This window comes from Neodiprion lecontei, chromosome 3 (genome assembly GCF_021901455.1).
Source record: "Neodiprion lecontei isolate iyNeoLeco1 chromosome 3, iyNeoLeco1.1, whole genome shotgun sequence".
Lineage (NCBI taxonomy): Eukaryota > Metazoa > Arthropoda > Insecta > Hymenoptera > Diprionidae > Neodiprion > Neodiprion lecontei.
The window spans coordinates 31,407,927-31,429,545 of NC_060262.1; the positions used below are offsets into that span (position 1 = coordinate 31,407,927).

General features: G+C 46.2%; 2 protein-coding genes across 12 annotated transcripts in view; one reads left to right on the plus strand and one right to left on the minus strand.

The window, feature by feature from the left end:
• LOC107218160 (autophagy-related protein 16-1) overlaps positions 1-21,619 on the minus strand; it is a 238,958-nt gene that overhangs the window by 78,436 nt on the left and 138,903 nt on the right. The window lies entirely within an intron of this gene.
• LOC107222060 overlaps positions 1-21,619 on the plus strand; it is a 93,961-nt gene that overhangs the window by 51,453 nt on the left and 20,889 nt on the right. For 2 of the 3 annotated variants that reach the window (XM_046735145.1, XM_046735147.1), the window contains exons 2-3: positions 3,631-4,034; positions 12,867-13,068. In XM_046735145.1, coding sequence (XP_046591101.1) covers positions 3,662-4,034; positions 12,867-13,068 — 575 coding nt within the window. In that variant the 5' untranslated portion in view covers positions 3,631-3,661. Of the gene's footprint in view, positions 1-2,042; positions 2,162-3,630; positions 4,035-12,866; positions 13,069-21,619 lie in introns of those variants that run through there. The other variant, XM_046735146.1, reaches the window with a different exon arrangement.

Below are 21,619 nucleotides of genomic sequence, written 5' to 3' on the forward strand. Positions count from 1 at the left end.
CCTAAAGCTGATTACAGAAGAAGGTTGCCGCAAAAGGTTTGCATTTCAAATGTTCGAAATTCACCAACCGTAGTGCTCGGTAGATAGAATGAGAATAGGATGGAGCTGAATGTTTTTTTCATCTAATGAAAAAGGACGCGCACGCAGCGATCGAGCAGTGTACCTGTATGGAAATTCGAATCGACGACGAATCTGCATATAAATCCGCAATCCACAAGTGGAATGCAGCCGGTGAGACTCTCGTACCCTATACTCGGTAAATAATATGCACGCGGGTATGGTTTATTCCGCGTAGTTTTCTTTTTTGTCCACTTGTTTTTTCGTTTTCATTTCATTCTTCCACCGACATAACAACCAGTCGTCCGTGACACGTGCAGAGCGGGCGTATCGCACCTCCAGGTTTACAAATTAGAGGCAATTCAAGGGGTGTCTCGTTCGGCCCTCGATCTCGATTACCACCGAGCTCGGTGATGAGGATTACCTCATAAATACTGAACCGCAAAGGGTGCTGCAGCAGCGGATCCAGCACACGTATGTCGAGGCGAAATAAACCGATCCTTCTGCCACTTCGTGTCAAGATCCTTAATCGCGATATTTAGCGGGAAGGCGCTACACGCGAACCACTGTAAAAGGGGGGTGTGATAAGAATAGTTACAGGCAAGGCGGGGGGCCAGGGATCAGAGGTTTCGTTATACCCACGTATGGGGCGTCGTCGTCGCGACAGGGTAGCTGGTGGGTAACGGGAATGGGAACGGTTCATCAATCTTCCGCGACACTCCAAGGAGGTCTTGCATAATACGACTAAAGTTTAATTACCGCGATACTTCGGCGGTGTCCCCGATTCCTGGTGCGGAGGCACGGATCCATCACCGTACGACAGGTCGTTCACGTTACCCTAAACGCAAATACTTTGGGCCCCGGAGCGACGGGCTGCAGGGCAGTGCTGGTGGACGTCGGCTCGCCTCCACGGACATGACCACTCGTCTTTTCCGTATCGAGAGAAAGAGAGAGAGAGAGAGACAAGTGGTGTTTGTTAGCGAATGATGCGAGTCATACTTCTCTGGTAATAGTATCCGTATTCCGGCTGTAGAAGGCAGTGGTACCCACTTAGAGACACGAGGTAACCAGACATAAACCAGTTTTCTGCTTATCCGACTGGCATTTTCCTACGTATCGCCGTCGTCGACTGTCCCAAGGGATCCGACACGGAACGACCATTGGCCATTTACCAAAGCTTCGACAATCCTCCGACGAGCGATATACCTGCAGCATGGGCAGTTATAAGAGCGGATATGCCGTCCAGCGGTCGTCAATCACGTGACAATTCGCCGATAAAGAACCCACGCTGAGTGAGAGACTGCTAAAGGGAGCTTCCCGATGGATATTGAATGGCGCTACAGAAGCTTGGAACAACGGATTGTCGATTAGAGCCTCGCTAACGACGGTGCCGGTCGATGTTCGCGAACGCGACAGCGAAAATGTCCAACTTGGAAAATAGCAGGGAAGGAGTTTGGTCGGTCTCATCGAGGGTCAGCGGGAGACCGATAGTCCCGATGAACGCGTTTGTCGCATGGCCTTTAGCGTCATGTTTCTTGTTTCACCGTGGCGGAAGGAGGAAGAGAGGACTGCTTTTTTCCCTCGGCAGGACCTCTGCCCTGCTTAGGGATCGTTATCCGCGGCGAGGAATCGATAAAAATAAGCATATCGGCTAATTAGCGACCGGAACGAAAGGAGGACAGCCGGCGAACCGGCGCTGTTCCGCGACCAGTTTCGTCGTTGGTTCACGTAATTCCGAGGTGTTGGTGTTAGCGGTGATCTCTTGCCGCGATAGCAGCGCGACTGTCATTGTGATTGGGTCTAGGAACGTCTCCCGCGACCCGTTACTTCGCCATGTGACGCGTCAGCACCTGGTATGCGAAACCCAAAGAGAGAAAGACGGAGTCGTGAGCGGAGGAAGAGCGCAAAGGTAGCGGTGACGGTGGAATATCCGACCGTATTCAAAGACGCCGCGCGTCGGTGTCGTCGCCACGGTCAGGTCGCCGTGTTCACACGTGCGTGTACCATCTCCTAGTTCACGCTCTGTAAGCATTTGCCGAGTTCGAATCTCGCCGTGCGTTGATCCTCAGTCGCCAGACCTCGGTACCAGGCTACAGTCGCAAATGTGGGTACCTAGACGATATTCATCCCGGCATCGAGTATCGGTTAACAAGTGTGCGCACCTTCTTATCCCCTTTCATCTCGTCATCCTGCAAATCTTGACAAAGCGAGTAACATTATCACGGTGATTTCGAGTACAGCGTTTCGTGCGGTACCGAGAGTTGTTTGTTCCGGGGTTCATTCGGTTATTTCATTCGTGCGGAGGGCTGAGGTGGTTTGTCATTTCGCAGCGTCCACGTAATTCCGTTATCAAAGTCTACGGCCGCTCCGAGCCGTCTGAAAGCCGTCAATGTCGCCTTACGGAATGGAAAAATTGTGGGAATAAAAATTTTACAACGAAAACCTCTCGATAAGAGGCCGCTGATGTCATGTGATGTTGCACAAGGTGCAAGGCTGTATCTCACACGGGGATAAAACGTAAAGAGGTTCACGGATAATCGATATCTTCTGCCATTGTCGGTCCATCTCCCGTTACCGGCTTATACCGCCGAACGATAAACGATGTAGATAGCTACATAAACTACAGGATTTTTCTTTCAAGCGTTATGTTGGAAAAATATTTCACGCCTTAGCAACGGGGCACGAGGTTTTCCGCCGCGACCGTTACGGCCAAGTGTTTGCGTTTCGCCTCATCCAGCATCATCTAGTTCAAGAGACACTTTTTATATACCGATGATTTTTCCACTCGCTATTTCACGGCGAGCAAAAATCAACAGGTTCGGCTACCGGAGGATTGTTCAAACTTGGTCGATACCGCATTTTTCACCATCGAATCGCACGTCACGTTGCGTATCGATAAATGCGACGTGTCATTAGCTACCGGATTGTAAACTATCGATAGATTCACCGCACGATAAACTCGTCAACGAGAATTTCCGACTCGGGCCAGTACCGTTTCAACACTTTTACTTAATGGAGTGTGGCCAGCATCATCTCCAAGCTTACGAGCAGTATAGTACGTACGGTACTTGAAACAGGTATTTAGTCTAGACGCGAGAAGAGTGAGCGAGGGGGAGTGAGAGGATAGCGGGTGACAGAGTTTCGGGAAAACTGGCCTGGTAAAATATTTGCTCAAAGACCCGCGCGCAGCCCGCGATGTTTCTATAGATCACGATCGTTGTTCCAATATTTGCTCGACCCGGCGATAGTTATATAGGTACACACGCACGGACTCAAACTTGCATAATTCACGGTTCAGCCGGGCTTCGATGGCCGACGAGGGTTGGCGGTGAGCGATAATGAGCGTACCCGGGGTGCTTCGTTAGCCCTTCAATAGCGCTCAGCCGCCTTCTTCCGACCTTCCCGGGAGTCGCGGGGTGTGCCGGGGGGCGGTACATGGGCCGATAGGAAAAGGAAGCGACGGGATAAGGGGACGGGATGAAATTTCAGGTGGAAACGGGTTTCCACCGATAAGGCGAAAGCCGCGAGATATAAACTCTATAACGAACGACCTTTTCCTTTGTTCTTTTCCAGATAACACCGCAGTTCGAGGGTTCGCCTGACAATGAGGAGCAGCCCAGTTTACCGGATGGCCACCGTTCGGTTCGTCCTCGCTATTTTCATACTGATCCTCGGCGGCGCCGCCTCCGCGGACGAGGATTCCCTCGTATCGGCGTCCGCGGAACCGTCGGGCGTCTCGGGTCCGGACTACACGGGTCCGTCCGCTGGATCGGACGAGTGCGACCCGGAGATGGTCGGCTTCGAGCTGGTCACCGGATGGGTTTACACGGACCCCGCCAACATGCTCGACTCCATACCCGGGACGCTGATGCTCACCGACTGCCTCGAGACTTGTCAAGCGAACGATTCCTGCCAAGCAGTCAACTATGAAACGGGTCTCTGCGTGCTGTTCGGCTCGAATGCGGATAATAATCCAGGTGAGATTAAATCGGTACAGATTCCATGAATATACGGGAAGCCCTCGTTAGACGTTTCGAAATTCATGCGTCGCGGTTAGTCTTCGGTATCCGGTGTCTTTGGATCCACCGAGTGTCCCTGATCGAGGTAGGCGTGAATTTCAAAAAATTGCTCCGACCTCGGCAATCTTGGGACTTCGGGTAACGGCGCATGTACTGCGACGCTTTTACTACTTACTTACTGCTACGGATGTGGATGGCAAAACATCTTGAACGAGCACCGATACTCAGTAATTGAATATTTTCGCAGCAGAAAGTATCTTTGTAGCGCTGTGCGAAAAATTACGTATCGTGAATTTAAATTCCAGATCAGCCCCGAATTGTTTAATCAACCAATTATTCGGCAGCGAGATATCGAAGAAGCATTTGCTAACAGTTTCGGTCATTTGACACAGGAATCAGAAAAAAAATAAAAAATAAAAATTGCTTTGCGTAGTTGAAATTACGATCACGAGGAATTGAATCGACGGAAGATTGAGTTTTTTATAGATCGAAGATTGAACGAAATATAAAGTAACGAGCTTCTATTCGCCGAATTATCTCCTTTTCTTTATGGATAAAATATGATTGTTCATAAATGAGATATGAGAATGAAAACATTGATGATTTCACGTCGAGCTGAGTCGAATAGCTCGGCGCGTATATATATATACATATATATACCGTAGGAATATGTATACCGCACTGCAAATCGCTTCTTGATATTGCTGTAATTATTAATATTGTTATGATTATTGTTACGATTACTGTTATGAGTGTTCTACGGTACGTGGGTATTAGAATTTATTCTTAATCGCTGAGCTCGCGTGCGCATCATACGTACTACCGCGTTACGAATCGCTTAGTATATGCAGTTTCCAACGTGCAGCTATAAGATGTACGGAGCCTCGATGCGGGGCGGTAAGACGACCATCAACCAGCACACACTGCACGTGAGAGGGTGTAATTACGAGATTGAATTTAGACGGTTAGTTCACCTTCGCGTGTTCCGCGATAGCCGGTTCGAACTTATACCTAATACCTCTACAAGATGATAGCGTTTATCGGCTATCTCTTGCCCATCGTCCTTCGACTCTCATCCTTCCTTCCATCTACCTGTTCCATTATCGCGGCTCGTACACGGCGAAACAAGACAAACCGCCGGCTGACAGAGACGAACGAATCTCAATTTGGAGCCGTCAAAGCTCTTCGCCTTTTCCATTCGTCTTACGGCTGTACCAAGGTTGTATGCGATGCCTTTTACCTTGCTCTGAATTGTCGTTGATCATCCAGAAATTTTTACCAACATCATAGGATTTGTGCAGCCGATTTTCCATTTTTCTTACTATTAATCACGGTAACGCTGTACGTACACGGGTGTTCGTACCGGGACAAGGAATATAATTCCGTGAACGAGCTTCGAAAGCGATAATTGAAATCGAATATCTGTTAGCTTAACTTTCGCCGGCGTTCGGCAGGAATAAGTTATCATAGAATATCGTGCATTGTCAGAGGGTGTGCCTGCTGTGCCGGGCTGCCTCCTCGTCTATGAATAATGGATACCAGTATAAGTAAGTGTAACGAGAAACGCACTAATTGAATCTTCCGGGGTGTAATTAATATAAACTATCCGTCCAGCGCTTCTCACGAAGTAGAAACATTAATTAAACATTGTAATAGTATACGTCACCAAAAAGTAAGTGATTGAAGTACTTTTTGCCTCTCTCTCCCTCTCTCTCACTCTTTCTCATTCTCTCTTTTTCCAACACGCCAGAATTTCATCCAAAGTGAAACAATTGCAGCGCGGAACGCGGGCCGATCGAACCCGTTACGCGTAGGGCTGCTGAAGCGTTCGATAGGTTTTTTTTACCCGGAATACTCGTCAGTTATTTTCTTACTCATTGTTCATCTCATTCAGAATGACGGAACGTGCCACTCTTTAGATGCCTCAAACTCGTGTATCCGTTATACGGAGGTTCTCGTGCTTTCGTGGAATCCGTAACGCGATTCGATCCGCTCATCTCTTGATCACCACCCGAGAAGCGGACGAGCTTGATCTAATCTTGCGACATTTCGCTTCTCGACGGAAAAGGTTTTCACTAACGAAAGTTGAACTGACGCGGTACAGAATAGGTAGCTGATGTACGGAGGGTGTGAAAAGGTCGAAAGGATTGTTTTCTCTTATTTTTTTCCCTCTTTTTTCTTTCAAATTTCACGCCGGTCAAAATGGTATTAGTATCGGTTCTCGTCCAGGCGGGATTGTTTGTAATTTGTTTTGAAAAAAGATCTCTTCCGTGCCTCCTCTATCGGTTTCTCAATTTGTCATACATCGGCTGTTCTAAATGGAAATTCTTTTTTTTATATCTATTCGAGAGCGATAGAGGAGTGAGAAAAAATAGAACTTGCGGCGTTGGCGTCGGAACGGTACCGTGCGCTGCGTGCCGATGACACAGGTCAAGAAAGAGAGAAAAGGAGTCGGAGAGAGGAGTCTTTCGTCGATTCAACGTGTCGCCGTGTTTCATCCTGCGACTCTCCGGCCACCTTGCGATCGGTTATTCTCCGTTCATGCTCCGACTAACGGGGACTGACCGCATACCGACGATACCGCGCAGGCTGCACTTGACCATAATACCACATACCGCATTAATGCGTAATAACGATTTCCGTATATAAAATGCACAATACGGTTACACAAACGGGTGCGAATCATCCTTTAATAAGCGGTATTAACATCTTCGGCTGCACTCGCAACTTGCGGTGTGTGCTGAGTCTTTCTTCTTCCACGAGATCGGGGAGCTACGCCGAGATATCGTTACCTCGTTTTGCTCAGCTCGCGACCGTTCCGCGTTAATTAGACAATAATACCAAGAGCTCAGATCGGCGGAGGGTATCAAGCTCCGATGGGAAAGACCGCGGAAGTCAGCGCTTCGCGTTTTATAGTAATGAAAACGTAGTCAAGAACGGCGGGGCGAAGAATGGAAGGGGGGCCGAGGGATTGGGAAATCTTGGGGAAAAGCTCGCGGGAGAGACAAGCACGTGCCTTTGCGGCACGGGAGGAATTCGAGCATCTGTATAACCGCGGTGGCATACCGGCAGCCAGTGTGACAAATTACACATAATTCACAAGTCAATTTCACACATGGCTGTCCAGTCGGTTGGTCGGTCGGTCAGCCGTCCGGCTCCGGCTCCGGCGATTGAGCGAGCAGTGGGCCGCGAGACCGAGCCGGGTTTCGCGTGGTGGTCAGTTTAATCCACTTAACAACGGCATTGTTGCCCGTTCTGTGTCCGGCCCTTCCTTCGGGCCCTCGGTATCCCTCCGGAGTTCGGTCTCGGGGGTTGCGGGGGTTTCGAGGTCTTCGGTCTTCGGTGCGCCACACACCGCATCAAGGCATCCCGCGTCTGACACGAATCCCATTGAATACGAAAGCTGCCCGCCCGTCTCACACATCTCGCCGAGATGCACACCCACGCACTCGTGCACGTCGACACACCGGTCCGCGCGCGTTTCGATTCCAAATAGCCGTGGGAAATGGCATGCCGCGTTGTCTCGAGAATACTTAACGCGAACGAGCGATCAAAGCACTTCCATTCCGGGCCTGGATCGCTCACTCGTACGCCGAACACGATCGCCCATCCGCAAACCGCAGCCCTAAGACACCTAGATGCAAAGTCATTGCCGGTCTACTTCCACCCAGGCAAACGAATTCGCTTGCTCGCTCGCTCGCTCGCGCACGCAAGCACGCACCCGTGACCCCGTCAAGTCTCCAGATTTAAACTCATATCGCGGTGATTTCCACAACGCAATATACGCCGGCGAAACTCAATCGTGCCACTTCCTATTAAGCCCATTCGCCGGCGCATTTCGTACCTTCCTCTTGTCTTCCGCTTTACAGAGGGGATTCAAAAATCGCGACGAGAGGCGATTCATCAACTGCTTAGTTTTACTCGAGGAAAAGATCACGCGAATCAGCGTACAAAGCCAAAATCATAAGCGGCTTACATACGGGCAATCCCTGGAGTGGAGTATGAAGATCTGTAATATTCTCTGTGGGTACGTTCGAGGTACGATAACATGTACGAAATTTCAGTCCTCCGAAATAACGCCGCGCCGAGCGGCTGTACAGCTTCGATGTGAATCTTTCTCGGCGCTTGTAGAAACGGTTGAAAAAATTAGGTTCCTTACATCATCCCCAGGCGGTGGAGGATTAATTGGGATAAAGTTGAGTAGATGGATTATAAACTTCGGGCATGAATAGTACGCATCATACAAATTGCACTCCTAATCCGGGGCTTCAAAATTCAGGGGAGGCAGGGCAACGAAACAGAACCGCGGAAATTTCCCAAGTACTAAATGGCGATCACTTCGCACGGATTATATAATCGGAAACGGCAGCTTTGAAAATCCAGTAAGCCTTTGTTCGTCAATTTGAGAACTCGGACAGTAATAATATGGTAACAACATTCGATAGCTCTTTCGAAGTGAGTCGCCGCACTAACAATGCTAATACCCGTACGAATGGAGTCGTTAGACCGGCGTGATGGCTGAGCACGACCGCCGAAACGGTTTATCATTCGACTATAACAACGCTGGACGACAATCGTAGCATAGTTGTGACGAGGAGCACGGATTGTCCATGGAAAGAAATGCGAGTTGCCGTTCATCTGGATAGACTAATTGCTATGATTTCGCCCACAGATTTTTTCACTGCAAGCAGTGGCACCGACAGTCCTTTAATCTGCAGGTATGGCTCTCGATCGGCGTGAAGTTGGACGAAAAAAGTAAAAAAAGAAACGTAGTCGGTACACCGTGTATGGTTTTACGCCCGGCATTTCGTATAGTTGCGGGTTCGTTCATCGACTTTAATATAAGCACCAACACGTGCACGCGTTCCTTCATATACGTACGCCTACGGTTACACTCGTACGAGACCACGCTTCTGGGTTATATATTATGCAAATCGCTACGCGTGAGTTATTATTGGAGCTGGTCGTGTGTCGCGTAATCGGGGTCGTCGCGAGGAGCCTGCCTGTGGAAACGACGTGTGCAACAGCAGCTGGTCTGTGATTTTGACCAATCAGTTGACCGCGATACGTGTGTGGATATACTGCACGACGTGCTTGACCTGAGAAAATCGCCTCTCGCTACACGCGAAAACGGGTCCATTCACGGATTTCGTGGCTGCGGAAGAGTCGGCCGTGTTGCCGGCCTGCCGGGTGAACAGCTCACGTTCCACATTTGGAAGAAGTAGCACTGCCACCGGGATAATCGTGACGGCGAATCATTTCCCGTTACAATATCGAACCGGTACCACGGCAACCTTTTAGTATCGTTATGGCTGGTGTCGTCTGCTCAGCATTGATCTCCCGATGAATCAGCGTGGAAATCTAGTGAAAATATGCGTGATCGTCCAATTTATTTCGGCATCTTATCAGCTGGCTGATTTGCTGCACGATGATAGCGTTGATCGAGGTTCTATGTTTTCCGCTCGATAAGGCAAATCTTCATTTCTGTTCAAATTTTTTGGGTAGTTTTTACTAAATGAGTTTTTACCGAAATCACTTCGAGTGGCAGGAAATCGCGAGGATGCGTTGGCCATAATAATCCGTGTAAAGTATGACCGCATATTGGGAATACCGACGGAGGCTCGTTGCCCGACATCGTGAGTGGTGAATCCATTACGAAGGAGTTTTTCACGGCAAACTTGAAGAGGCGGGAGAAGGCATAGAAGGACGCGACGTGCGATCAGCCCCCATTATGTTCGTCGACGGACAGAACTAATTTCATTGTTCGATCACGGTGTTTCGTAAGTCGGGAAGCCTTCGAGCGTGATCCGGCGTAGCTACATCAAAGGCATGGCAAGGTTGAAAGGAGCTTCGAGAAGAGCGGAATGAAAAAGTTGACGTTGGAATTCTATTTTCTGTCGCGTTTTTGTTTATGCCCTCAGCCACGATAGGTGTCAGAAATGATTGGGGAAAACAATACACAGCGTCTACGCGATGCGGTACAACGTGCACGGTCACACACCATCTCCTAGACATGTCCTACCTTTTCTCGGCGATCGTAGTACGACACGCTCGGGTACCTGCGGGGCATGCCCCTTGCCAATAAGAATTAAAATTAGAAAAGCTCACGAGGCTATGCAGGATTTCATTCTTCAATGTCGCATCCGTGAGATGCTTCTCGGTATTTCGTAATTGGTTTAAAGAATTGTTGGCTCGCGATATTCTATTCATAGCAACAACATCTTGTGATATCTTAAACCAGTTGCTGACGCGGTGTTCGGACACAATGGAATTGGATCCGAGAGAGGAGAAGAGTAGGCATAAATTTGCAACTTGCGATTCGCGGCGTTACAGGTCGCCGGTGCAACTCTGGCGACAGAGTCGAGCAATTCACTTGGCCGATACTTCTTGACCGAGATTCAACGCCGCGTGGTAGCTGTAGGATGAGCCGTCGTACGTACGGTGAATTCCGATGATCGCAACGGAACAGGTTGTTGCCACCGGTATGATGATACCGATCACTTATGGCTCAATATTGCGAAGCTTGGTGTACATCGCCTTGACGCCATCGACGTTGAAGCCTCGTCTTATTACACCACACTAGAGTATATATATATATATATATAAGCTGCCGGGTCAATTACTCAATATACTGCAAGTACACCGGCAGTCTGCCATTAACCGGCCAAAAGGAATAGAAATTTGATGTAAGCCTAATATAGGTAGGTGCTGAACGAATTGATTTATTTGGTTACTATAATCGCTTTACGGAATGAACGGCCGGTTTGAATCGGCTATGTCAGACGATACTCTGTTATAGAGGCACAAGAGAAACGTCTTGGCGTTAATGTCAGCAACATTCAGCCACGATATCTCGTGTCACTGAGCAATTAGCTTCGTCTCGCCTCGGGAATGTTGAACTGGCACAATATATCCCACGATTTTATTCGAGAGGTTCATTCCTGGTTCTTCTTTTCGACGCTGTTATTATTTTTTCGTTTTTTTCTTGTTCTTTAACACGCATTTCTGTACCCTGCACGGATATAACGCAGTTGTTTAGATACTCTATAAAGCGAAAGGGTTCGCCGATGGCGGGACCGAAGAACTAAAGGTGGGAAATGGCTGGGTGGTAAATCAGTAAGCCCGGTTTCTTTATGTTTCGTTTTTCTATTTTATTTACTTTGACCGTCGCCACTTTCTCACCTAGGTATCGCACATCGCGAGGTGTACGTGGATGTATACATAGGCAAACCCATACCTAGATGCTATACCCGTACGTATTACCACGGTTCTCTGGCGGTGATTCTCTTGATCTTAACACATTGAACGACTTCGGAAGGTGCCACAATAAAACGGGCTACAAGAATCTTTTTCTCTTCACACATTCGGTGATTTCACGCAGCCGTGTCTGCCGGAATTTCGGGGTGGAAGCACTGAGGAGAAAGAAGTAAGGGATGGTAAAAAAGTAAAGAAAAGAAGAGAGACGGCCGTCATATTTTATTATTTTTTATCACTCCTTATTGCCGCACGTATTATTATACAGCGAAATTGACGCAATGTGATATTGAAACCATTACGAAACTTCCTTCGTAAAATCGTCCCGTGGGGAAAAATAATACCGTCGTTGATTTTTATTCGGCAGCAAACGGATGCCTTAGGGTCAGGTTGGGTTAACTAACTTGTACTCGAATCATTTTATATATATACGGATGCCTTAGGGTCAGGTTGGGTTAACTAACTTGTACTCGAATCATTTTTTATATATATATATATATATATATATATATATATATATATATATATATATATATATATATATATATATATATATATATATATATATATATATATATATATATATATATATATATATATATATATATATATATATATATATATATATATATATATGCATGTATATTATTCCAACACTACGGGTGCGACACTTTAATACTCATCAAAATAATAACAGACCGGTCGAATTGGTGCACCTTGTGTGGGCAGCCAACTAAGAATACAAGTTCCATGTTCACGTGATAGATTGATATTTGATGTACCTACATGTCGGATAGAAATGGCTTCCTCATTTAACCATATCGAACGAAGCTCCGCTGATGATATTAATTACATAATTACCAATGCAATTACCAGCAAGCCTGCCTGCGAACACGAAGCGAACCTCCGCTGATCGGTCAAACCGTAACTTTTTAATGTGTAAAAAATCGGATCCAAGTTCGTTTCGATTATCACGGTCGCTTTATAACGCGGTATAAAGAAGCTCCACACAAACCAAAATCTGTGGCTGATTGCTCAGACCGATTTCGGTTGAAAATTATCGCAACGGACGGCTGAAATTATAGCGGTTACATTTATCAACACGTTATGGTCGGTCTTTACTGTGAAATAACTCAACAACGCTACAGTCGATTACGCGGAGATCCATCGTGAAGTCGAAAACTATCAGTCTAAGCTAACCGTCAACGGTTAATCGCGATTTCACGACAGTATATCTTACATCCACTTTCATCCGAAAAAACTGATTGCTGAAAAACAGTGTGATTACAGAGTGAGAAGGAGAAGTGTCGTCGGTAGAAAGAACTTTACGAGTGATAAAAAAATACTGAGAGAGTTTAATAACGGATTTGCTGAATTATGTGTGCACCTAATTTTTTTTTTATACATGGCAGAACGGTTCTTTGTATTCCGTATATACATTCTAAACTTTTTTAGGGTGTGAAGCACTACCTGCGATTATAAACTTGTTGGTATTCGCGCAGCTGAATAATGAATTGTTCTTTTTTCTCGAAACAGGTGCGCTCTCGCAATCACAGTTTCCGGTCTTTACAATCTACGCCCAGAAGAGCTGCTTGAGCGTGAAACCGTGCGAAAGAGCATGGTGCATCGACAGGGTGCAAGGTCATCGTCTCCAGGGTCATACGAAGCGCAACGTGGCCGCATCATCGAGACAGCATTGCCTGGAGTTGTGCCTCGGAGAGAGAGAATTCCTTTGTCGGTAAGTGGGCGTTTCACGGAATTACGTAAATTATTCTAATTTGTGGGTCATTGATCGTTACGCGTTAAACAAACCGAGTCCGTTTCTTCGAGGAATAGAAAGGTGCCTCTAGATTTGCGTAGGAAGCTGCGTCGGCGTAAAAACATGAACGGACGATTAGCATTTATTCTTAAATACTGCGTTTCAACTTTCTTTCAACGTTCGTTTTTGTTTTTCACAATGAGATTATTAATAGAACGAATAAAAAGCACGGGGAGTGATGAAAAGGGTTTTGAAATTAATCTCAGTTTTGATCCGGAGCAGAGTTTCGCGGGGCGAGAAATATTCCGCACGGTCTCGGATTTTGCAAATTTCCGACGGTAAAAGTGAAAAATTACGCGACGTTCTGACAGGAACGGCGATCAAGGGTGCATAAGCTGCGAAATAAATTAGACCTTCCAAATCTAATGAATTGGTAATTTATGAACCGCGAGCGGCGTGTCCTACGGGGTCGGTTGGTTGTCCCGGAATCTTCATTTGTCAACGCTCCCGAGAGTTCAGAATTTCCCCCTTTTTTTTCACACTTCCCGTGACTACATGTAGCCGCTCCATTGTGTGCACGCTTGATAATAAACGAGAAAAAAATGAAACTTTGCGAGAGCACCCCGGTTTTTTTGTTTTCTCTTCCTTTTTTCTCCCGTCTTTCTTCCGCAGCTACTCTTCTGTTTCTTTTCTTTTTCTTTTTTATTTCTTCTTCATTCTTGTTACGCTGTGAATCGGCCAAAAGAAAAATAGCTTTGTATAATGACTAAAGTTGCGAAGAGTTCGTGCATAGATATTCACCTCCCGATCAAAGTACAAATTTTATGTGCCGCGTTACAGGCCATTGGCGAAAGCTAAAATCCCTCCGGTGTACTATAGGTCAAAATCGCGCACGTCAAATTGCTGCGGCAAATCTCTGGGGAGTCAGACGCGTTAGTACTGTTGCACACTGACGTTCGATGCAGGAAATACGTTACAGCGGGAGCTTTATCTACTGTCCAGTCCCACATTGCCGACCGCATACTTTGTCCCCCCATTTCACTGTTTTCCATATTCACATAACGCATATGGATTATGCGTCACGGGCGTCACGATTAAGTATCGAGATTTGCAGAATTTTTAATACCACCGGGATAAGTGACCCGGAATTACGACTCGAGGAGCGCTGAGCGAGGAGAGAAAAAAATAATATGGATCTCAATGTCGCAATTCGTATCTTGAGTTGAGTTGTACAGGTATATTACTAGTTTCAACAAAAGTTTAAAAATTCTGAAACCCCTAGTTTTGGCGATTTGCGCTGTTTTCCGCGTTCAGCGCATGCAACATTACAAAGCGTGTCTGCTAGATGGGCCCCGAGCTCCGAGGTGCGTGCGCGGAGATTAGACGGAATTAGAAGTAAAGCGAGCTGGCCCAGGAAGCGGGAAAGTGGCGTAGTGTAGACGGAAGTTGTATGCAACGAGGAAACACACGCGACTCGAGAGTTTAGTCGTAGCTGGGGCGGAAGACGGAGGTGCAGGAAGGCTGTGTTGACTTCGCGTGTCGCCCGTGGAGCCCGGAGCGGTAGAAACCGGAAGTGGGCCCGGGAAACTGTCGCCCCCGGGGGGTTTCGCGTCGAGATGATACCGAAAGGTCATGGAAAGGTCATTGCGGTAACGAAAGCTGGAACGGGGGAGGGGGGCATAGAGGAGTGAGATAATCAAGTGGCTTCTCGATTACGTAACAATGCCGCCCGCGAATTGTGCGTGCGAATGCGAAGCTGGTGCTACGGAGGATCGCGAGGAACGTAGCCACCGAGGATAGCCAGCTGGTTCAGGAACTCGGAGCGTGCAGTTCGCATTAACATTCTATGGGAACGGGATCTTCTTCGCCTGCGATTCACCACCGGCGGGTGCCCTTCTCTTCCTCTTCTCTTATCCTCCTACTCGCGTCGTCGCTCTAACCAGAGTTTCTCCAACGTTCGCTGTTTACGCTCTTCGGACGACCAAAGCCGCTTCCTTTACTTCCTGGACTATTTCTTCTGCTTCTTCTTCTTCTTCTTCTTCTTCTTCTTCTTCTTCTTCTTCTTCTGCTTCTTCTCCTCCTTCTCCTCATCCTCGGCACGGTGTGGAACAGCTTGCGGTTTTTCACCCGGTAACCCGCCTCGTTTCGTGGACTACGCCTTTGGCGTTCGCCTTCCCCTTTCACCTCCCCGTATGTACACAGACTTAGCGATAAGAGTTTCCCTCGCGCCGCCTCCCCGTCTAACGCGAGTAAGGAGGCTGCACGTTGTTGTTACATGTGATATCCTCTTCGACTCCGCGTAGGTCGGTATACCTTTATGGCGCTAAATTAGTGTAGTAGACTATTATGCCATTTTCTAGCCTCGTACGAGTCGCCGAAAGGGTTTACGAGCATGCTGCGGATTTTTATTACGCTCAGACCCGGGACGAGGAGCACCGGATAGGTACTTACTTACCTTCTATACACGGTTACTTTATTGCGCTCGCAAAACACGCGCTGCAACAGCTCCAGCGCCACCAACCGGCACAACTAGAAGCCAGTTCTCGGCTAAGATTTATCTATCTCACTTTTCTATATCCTGTTAAGGGATTCGCCGCGGTACAATATCCGGTATCAAACCTCATATCACGCTCGATTATTAGACTTTAAATGAATCCCTTTCTCTCCCCCTCTCTCACTCTCTATCTTAAACCAGTCACGGATTGATTGTACGTATCGGCTTCTACACGTTTTGTAATTATGGAAACAGTTAGCTCCGATCATCGTGAATTGAGTCATATAAGAGCGGCAATAAATATTAATACAGTTAGTCTGGAACGTGCACCTCCGCAACGGAGCAAAGTTATAATGCGGGATCGAATCTGGTGGGCAGGTATTCAATTTCAACAGTAACCGACTGATTCTTACATTTTTTAAACAGACGTGAACCGACAGCGAGAAGATAAGTCTCATGACAAAGCCGCTCGGACGTAACACCCTATCCAAATTTTATGTACGGTGAGAATCGAATGCAGATACTGCTATAGATTCTGCATGACTTATCATTGTGGAAGAAAAAAGAAAATTATTTCTACGTTATTGAATTAAATAATTTCATTAGTTTCATTTTTTATAACTTTTTGTCTCACCTTGAATATTTTCAAACTCTCAACATACTTGCAATTTTCCTGATACCTAATCACGTTCATACGCAAGATATTTGCGATTTTCGAAAGCTGTAGGCTATTTTTATTTCGGAATCATACGGCGAAAAAAAAAAAATATTTCAATGGTGAAAAAATTTGAGAACGTTTCAAGGTGAACAACGAAGCAGGGTTGTAGAATTCTTAATGAAAATATAACATATCAACTATTAAATTTAATTTCTTAATGAAAATTTTGTCCATTAAAAAAATAAATTCAGTGGTTAATGATAATACAAGCAATTAAAAGAATTAATTTAAAGGTTTATGCAAATTCTTCCCGTTAAAAAATTTAATACATTATTTACAACTTTGCAACGGAATTGCTTTAACTTGTAGTTGAAACGTGTAAAAGGACGCTAAAACTTTTCTGAATTTAATACTCGAAAATTTTCTAAGCCACGGCGAATTTTCTCTCTTTGTTGTTGCTGCCGGTGCACAAAAAGTATCAAGTTTGACGAAGCAGGCGGAAAAAGTGTCTTACCGTCACAGCCAATTGGAATGTGAGATGTGACGGCGACGCATTCGGTAATTTTTCGTTCCCTTTGACGAGGGAATATGTAACATAATACGTGGAGAATGAAAGTTTTAATCCCGGTTAGAATATCTGCAGCCCCAAACATACACCCCGAACATACACATATCACTCAGCGTAATAAATTTGTTGCGTCAGATAGTTATGCCGCTTACAGTTATGCTTCAATCAATTACAATAATGTAATATAATCATAGCAAGGTCCCGCGGCGCGAAGCAATATAATGAGCTCTCTAATGAGAGGGTATGAAACAAGGGATGGGCATGCATAGCCCAGGCGTACCGAGATCGTGTCGAGTCGATACACATGGACGAGGGCACGTAACTCACACACGTGGGTGCGGTGTAAGGACCGATCTCGGAGGGACGGCGAGCCGCGGTAATGGCGGTGCTGGCGGGTCGGCCGCGTGTGCGGATAAGAACGGCGCCGAAGTGAAGATTATCTCTGTGTCACGCGACCGAAGCCGGCAAGCCTACGAGTGTCGGCTGTGTAGAGGCGAACGGATGCGTAAGGACTGATCCTGCGGCGTACGAAACCTCCTGCGTGCTCGGCCGGAAGACCGGAGGGGTTGTATACTTCTAATCATCCTCCGACGATTACTTTGCTAATTTCTTACTAGTTCCTAATTACACGCCACTTATCGTCGGATGTTTCTATATGAATGACGGGTCGAGTCATTCCCTACGAATTAACCGATTAGTGTAATGTACGTGTATCCTATTTTGTTGTTTACTTCGTGGTTCACTCTGTTATTACTCGGTTCGAGAAGAGCATGACAATTCTCACGCTCGATCGATATCCCGGAGGGTTTCAATTGTTGAACATTTCGTAATCATTCGACGGTCGACGTGCACGCGCGATATTGTAATTATTCTTCCCGAAAGAATGCTTACGTCTGCTGCGACGTTTCAACTTTCGTTGGAAAATTGACTCTGTCGAGAATCGCTAATTACGGAGTAAAGATTTTTCGCAAAAGAAGGTATACCGTTTAATACTCAAGTCGTTTCCATTTCAAGCAGTGTCTCAATATTGGAAACTGTCGGTAAAAATTTTAATAAATATATTCATACTTGTCGCGGGATAAAAATCCGTGAGGCAATTTTCATCATTTTTCCGATGAACCGCGGCTCGAATGTTAGATTGAAAACATAACTTGTATGCATGAAGGGAGGAAAGAAAAGGAAATTTGTTCTTTTTGATTCAAATTTATCACCATCGTGTATTTATGTAATCATAAGTTGTTATTCTTGTGAGATTTTGATTTTTCTGATCCTTTCAAACAATAACGACTTGGCTGAAGAATATGTATTATGTATACAGTGGCATAAGAGGTAGGTAGGTGATATCTTGGAAGCGGATATCTACGGTCTTTGCGAATTTTCCACCTGAAATATTAGCTTGTAATTCCTGGAGTCGGTATTAAATTCTGAGATGGCTCGATAAACAAATTTTCCACCTAAAATTTTGCTGCAAAGCAAACATACGAGAGATGGGAAACTCAGCTCAATATTAATATCTAACTTTGTGCTGCCGCACACTCCGCTGACAGTATAAAATTTCAGTACCGCAAGTGGCGTGATTTTCAACGGTTATAAAATATGAAATCATTTTTGATTATGATACTGCCGCAATTATATTTCGACTAAACTGTATCATGAAATCACATCCTTCGTGCCAGGATTGGTTTAAAGGTAAGAATTGCATAAGTTACGTACCACGATAATAGCCAGTCAAAGAAGTGAATTTTCATTCAGGGTTTGTTTGATCCAACTGAATTGATAATCTGACACAAAAAATCATCTTGTACAGATTCTCTCACGGAAGAAAAATACGCTGTTTGAATTTATTTCTGAACTGCAGAGCAATTTCCGTATCATCGTTTCTTTTTCCTTCTTTGCATACGTTTAAGAGATAAAAAACGTTGGGTTTCGCCTCCGGGCAGAAGGCACGAATTCAGCAACGATCGCTTCGAGATAATAATTTACGCTCGTTTCGAATCAGCGTCGATGCCAAAGACGATACATGCACCTGATCTGGCTATTCCGTTGAAAACTTTTCGAACTGAGTAATTCGTTCTGGGTCGTAATACTTGTTTACCACCTTCAGGTACACGTGTATAATTTATTTGACGAAACGGCATTGGCGCAAACAGTTTTATGTTCTCTACACAGGCTCGAAACTGAGATCAAAGATTGCAGAGATAGTTTAAATCTCTGACATGTGCATTAGGTCGAGAACAGGCGTTAACGTTACTTGGACAAGTGTAAAAAGTTTTCGAATCCATTTTTCGATGTTGAATTTACATATTCGATAGCACGGCGTTGTATAAGAATGCAGTCCGTTCTGAAAATACCTTAAAAAGTTCTCGACCCATAAATAAAATTTCGCGATCTTGGAAAAATCACGTGTGATTTTGTAAAATCAGTTTCGCGAATCGTAACATTATAAATTGAATTCGTTGCAAGGCGATATTTGAAGAAAAGTTGAGACACTCGTCCAAAAGAGGTCGGTCCTACGTTCCGATTTCCAGATATTTAATTAAATTCCCTGACTCATCCCGGTTTCAAAGTTTGTAGTAACTCCGGGTACAGTAATTGCTAATCGCGAACCATTCGCAACGGTAATATCGATTTACGCGACTGCAAAATACCAGTGTTGGCTGTATGCTGCGATAGGTTGAACCCGCACCGATTCACATGCACGGCTATTGCCGCAAGGAACAAAATGTCACGTTATTCTATCACCTGGCGTAATAAAATGGCGAACCAAGCGTGGTATACGTAGACCGTAGTCTGGGTAGGAAGGAAAGCAGAGATCAGCAGGTCGTGAGTTATAACAGGGAGAACGCGGACTCATCCCGCCGCCCCTTCTGGGCCAGCGGCGTTCGGGTTCATCCTGCTCTTCCGAATCGCTGGTTCATTAAGCGTTTAGACGTCGGCTACACGGTACGGGCAGATATTCAGGTGAACGTACGACGGGTCGAAGGGGGTAGAAACGCGCCTCCGTGGTCGAAAGTTCCCCGCAGAAAGGGAGGGGTTAATAGGTGGGGCAAATGGGACGCGGGACGGGGGGAAGGGCAGGGTAGCTCGGAGAATGGATAGGGTGTTCGCGTGGGCGGCTCGCCGCGAAAAGGTTTTAGCGCCGCCGAGCACAAAGTAATCAATCACCCGGGAGTTGTTTAATCCTCGGCAATAACTTATGCACCGTTGTATCGTCGCGGGACCGGGCACGTTGACTTTCCGACCTGTCTTCTAACTTCGTCGATAATCTTCGACTGCGCCATCGGCGACCTCCCGGCACAAACGACATCTCACGTGCCTTTGTACGTCGAAGCTGACAGGAGCGATGAAAAATTTGGCAAACATCCTATTTTTCCCTTCGTGCGAAGATCTTTGCTTCGATGCTACGGTTCACGCGGTATAAAATTGCCGGATAAGTTAACGAGCCACTTACATTTTGTTGAGAACGTTCTTCGTCGCCAGTTGCGTTCAATTTCAGTCGCCGATGGAACTTCACTTGTTGTAACGTGAAAATTGCAAATTCAATTCACTTTCGATTTTAATTTCAAATTATCGTACAACGATCGTAAATTACACCTTGGCACAACCGAAGTTGGAGCGATACTGACTGATTTGAAACAAAATATTACCATCTGACGTTGTAAATATGTACCGGTGCGCTCTGCGTTAAGGTTGAGTGTTTACATTCCTCGAGGGACTTATTCGCAGGCTATGTTTACCGCATGTGTATAGACTAGGGTTTAAGAGATACTTAATTGTAGACGGAAACTGACCGACGATCCGCTCGGTTATAAGACATTGGTTTCTACGTCGATCTCACGATTACCATGATTGAAAAAATTCGCTCGGTGTCGAAGAGTTTTCCATTTTATTCGTCAAACTTGACGAACCGAATAATCGTCCGTTTTCCCACAATCGTATATCACCGAAATTATTTCCGGAGTCAGAAAGATGATCATCCGTTATACGACTCAACGGGCTATCCTCGTTTATACAGACGTAGAGTATAAAACGGTTTTTGCCGATACTTTGACAGTTTTTTCCCTCCGTCCCCGGTGGAACCGCAGCCCTGCTGAACGGTGCAGAAATATCATCGATTTCGAGGATTAATTCTCTCGCGACAGAGGTTCCGTAAGAATAGGTTACAGGGATGGGGCAGGCGTATACTTTTTCCTCGGTATATGAAAAGCAATTGACTCGGATCGGCAGGCCTGGGCAGAGAGCTAGGCGTGTCCTCCTCCGGGTCTCGCTGATCGTTTGAGGGGAACTAACTCGTCGCTCGTAAGACATAAATATTCACTTTCGTCGAAGGCGTTGCCCCGGCCAGCAATCAATTTCGTAGGGCGACAGTAGAGCGCCGGCAAACGAAATTTGTAGCGAACCGTGCGGGAGGGTCGCCGTACGTGACATTGGTAAAGAGGGAAAATATAAAAAGAACAATCGGAGGCAGGGAGGGAAAGGGAAAGGGCGGCACTCGGAGAGCGATAAAAAGACAGCGACGGAGGAAGAAGAGAGAAAGAGGGAGAGGAGCCGAGAAGTATAGAGACAGGCATCGGTCGATCGAACCGATTTATCACCGCCGAGATGCAATCGGGTTTACTCTCCTTCGCTGCTGGCGCTCGACTGTCGATAATGCCGAACGGATCACGATCCGATTCCAGGTATATCCGCAGCGTACAACCACCCCGCGCCATCTTCTTCTATATATCGCGCACCAGATGCATACCTAATAAAGTAGCCGCATCCGGCCTTGCCGATGAACAAGCGCATCGCTGCGCAGCGCAGGGACGAT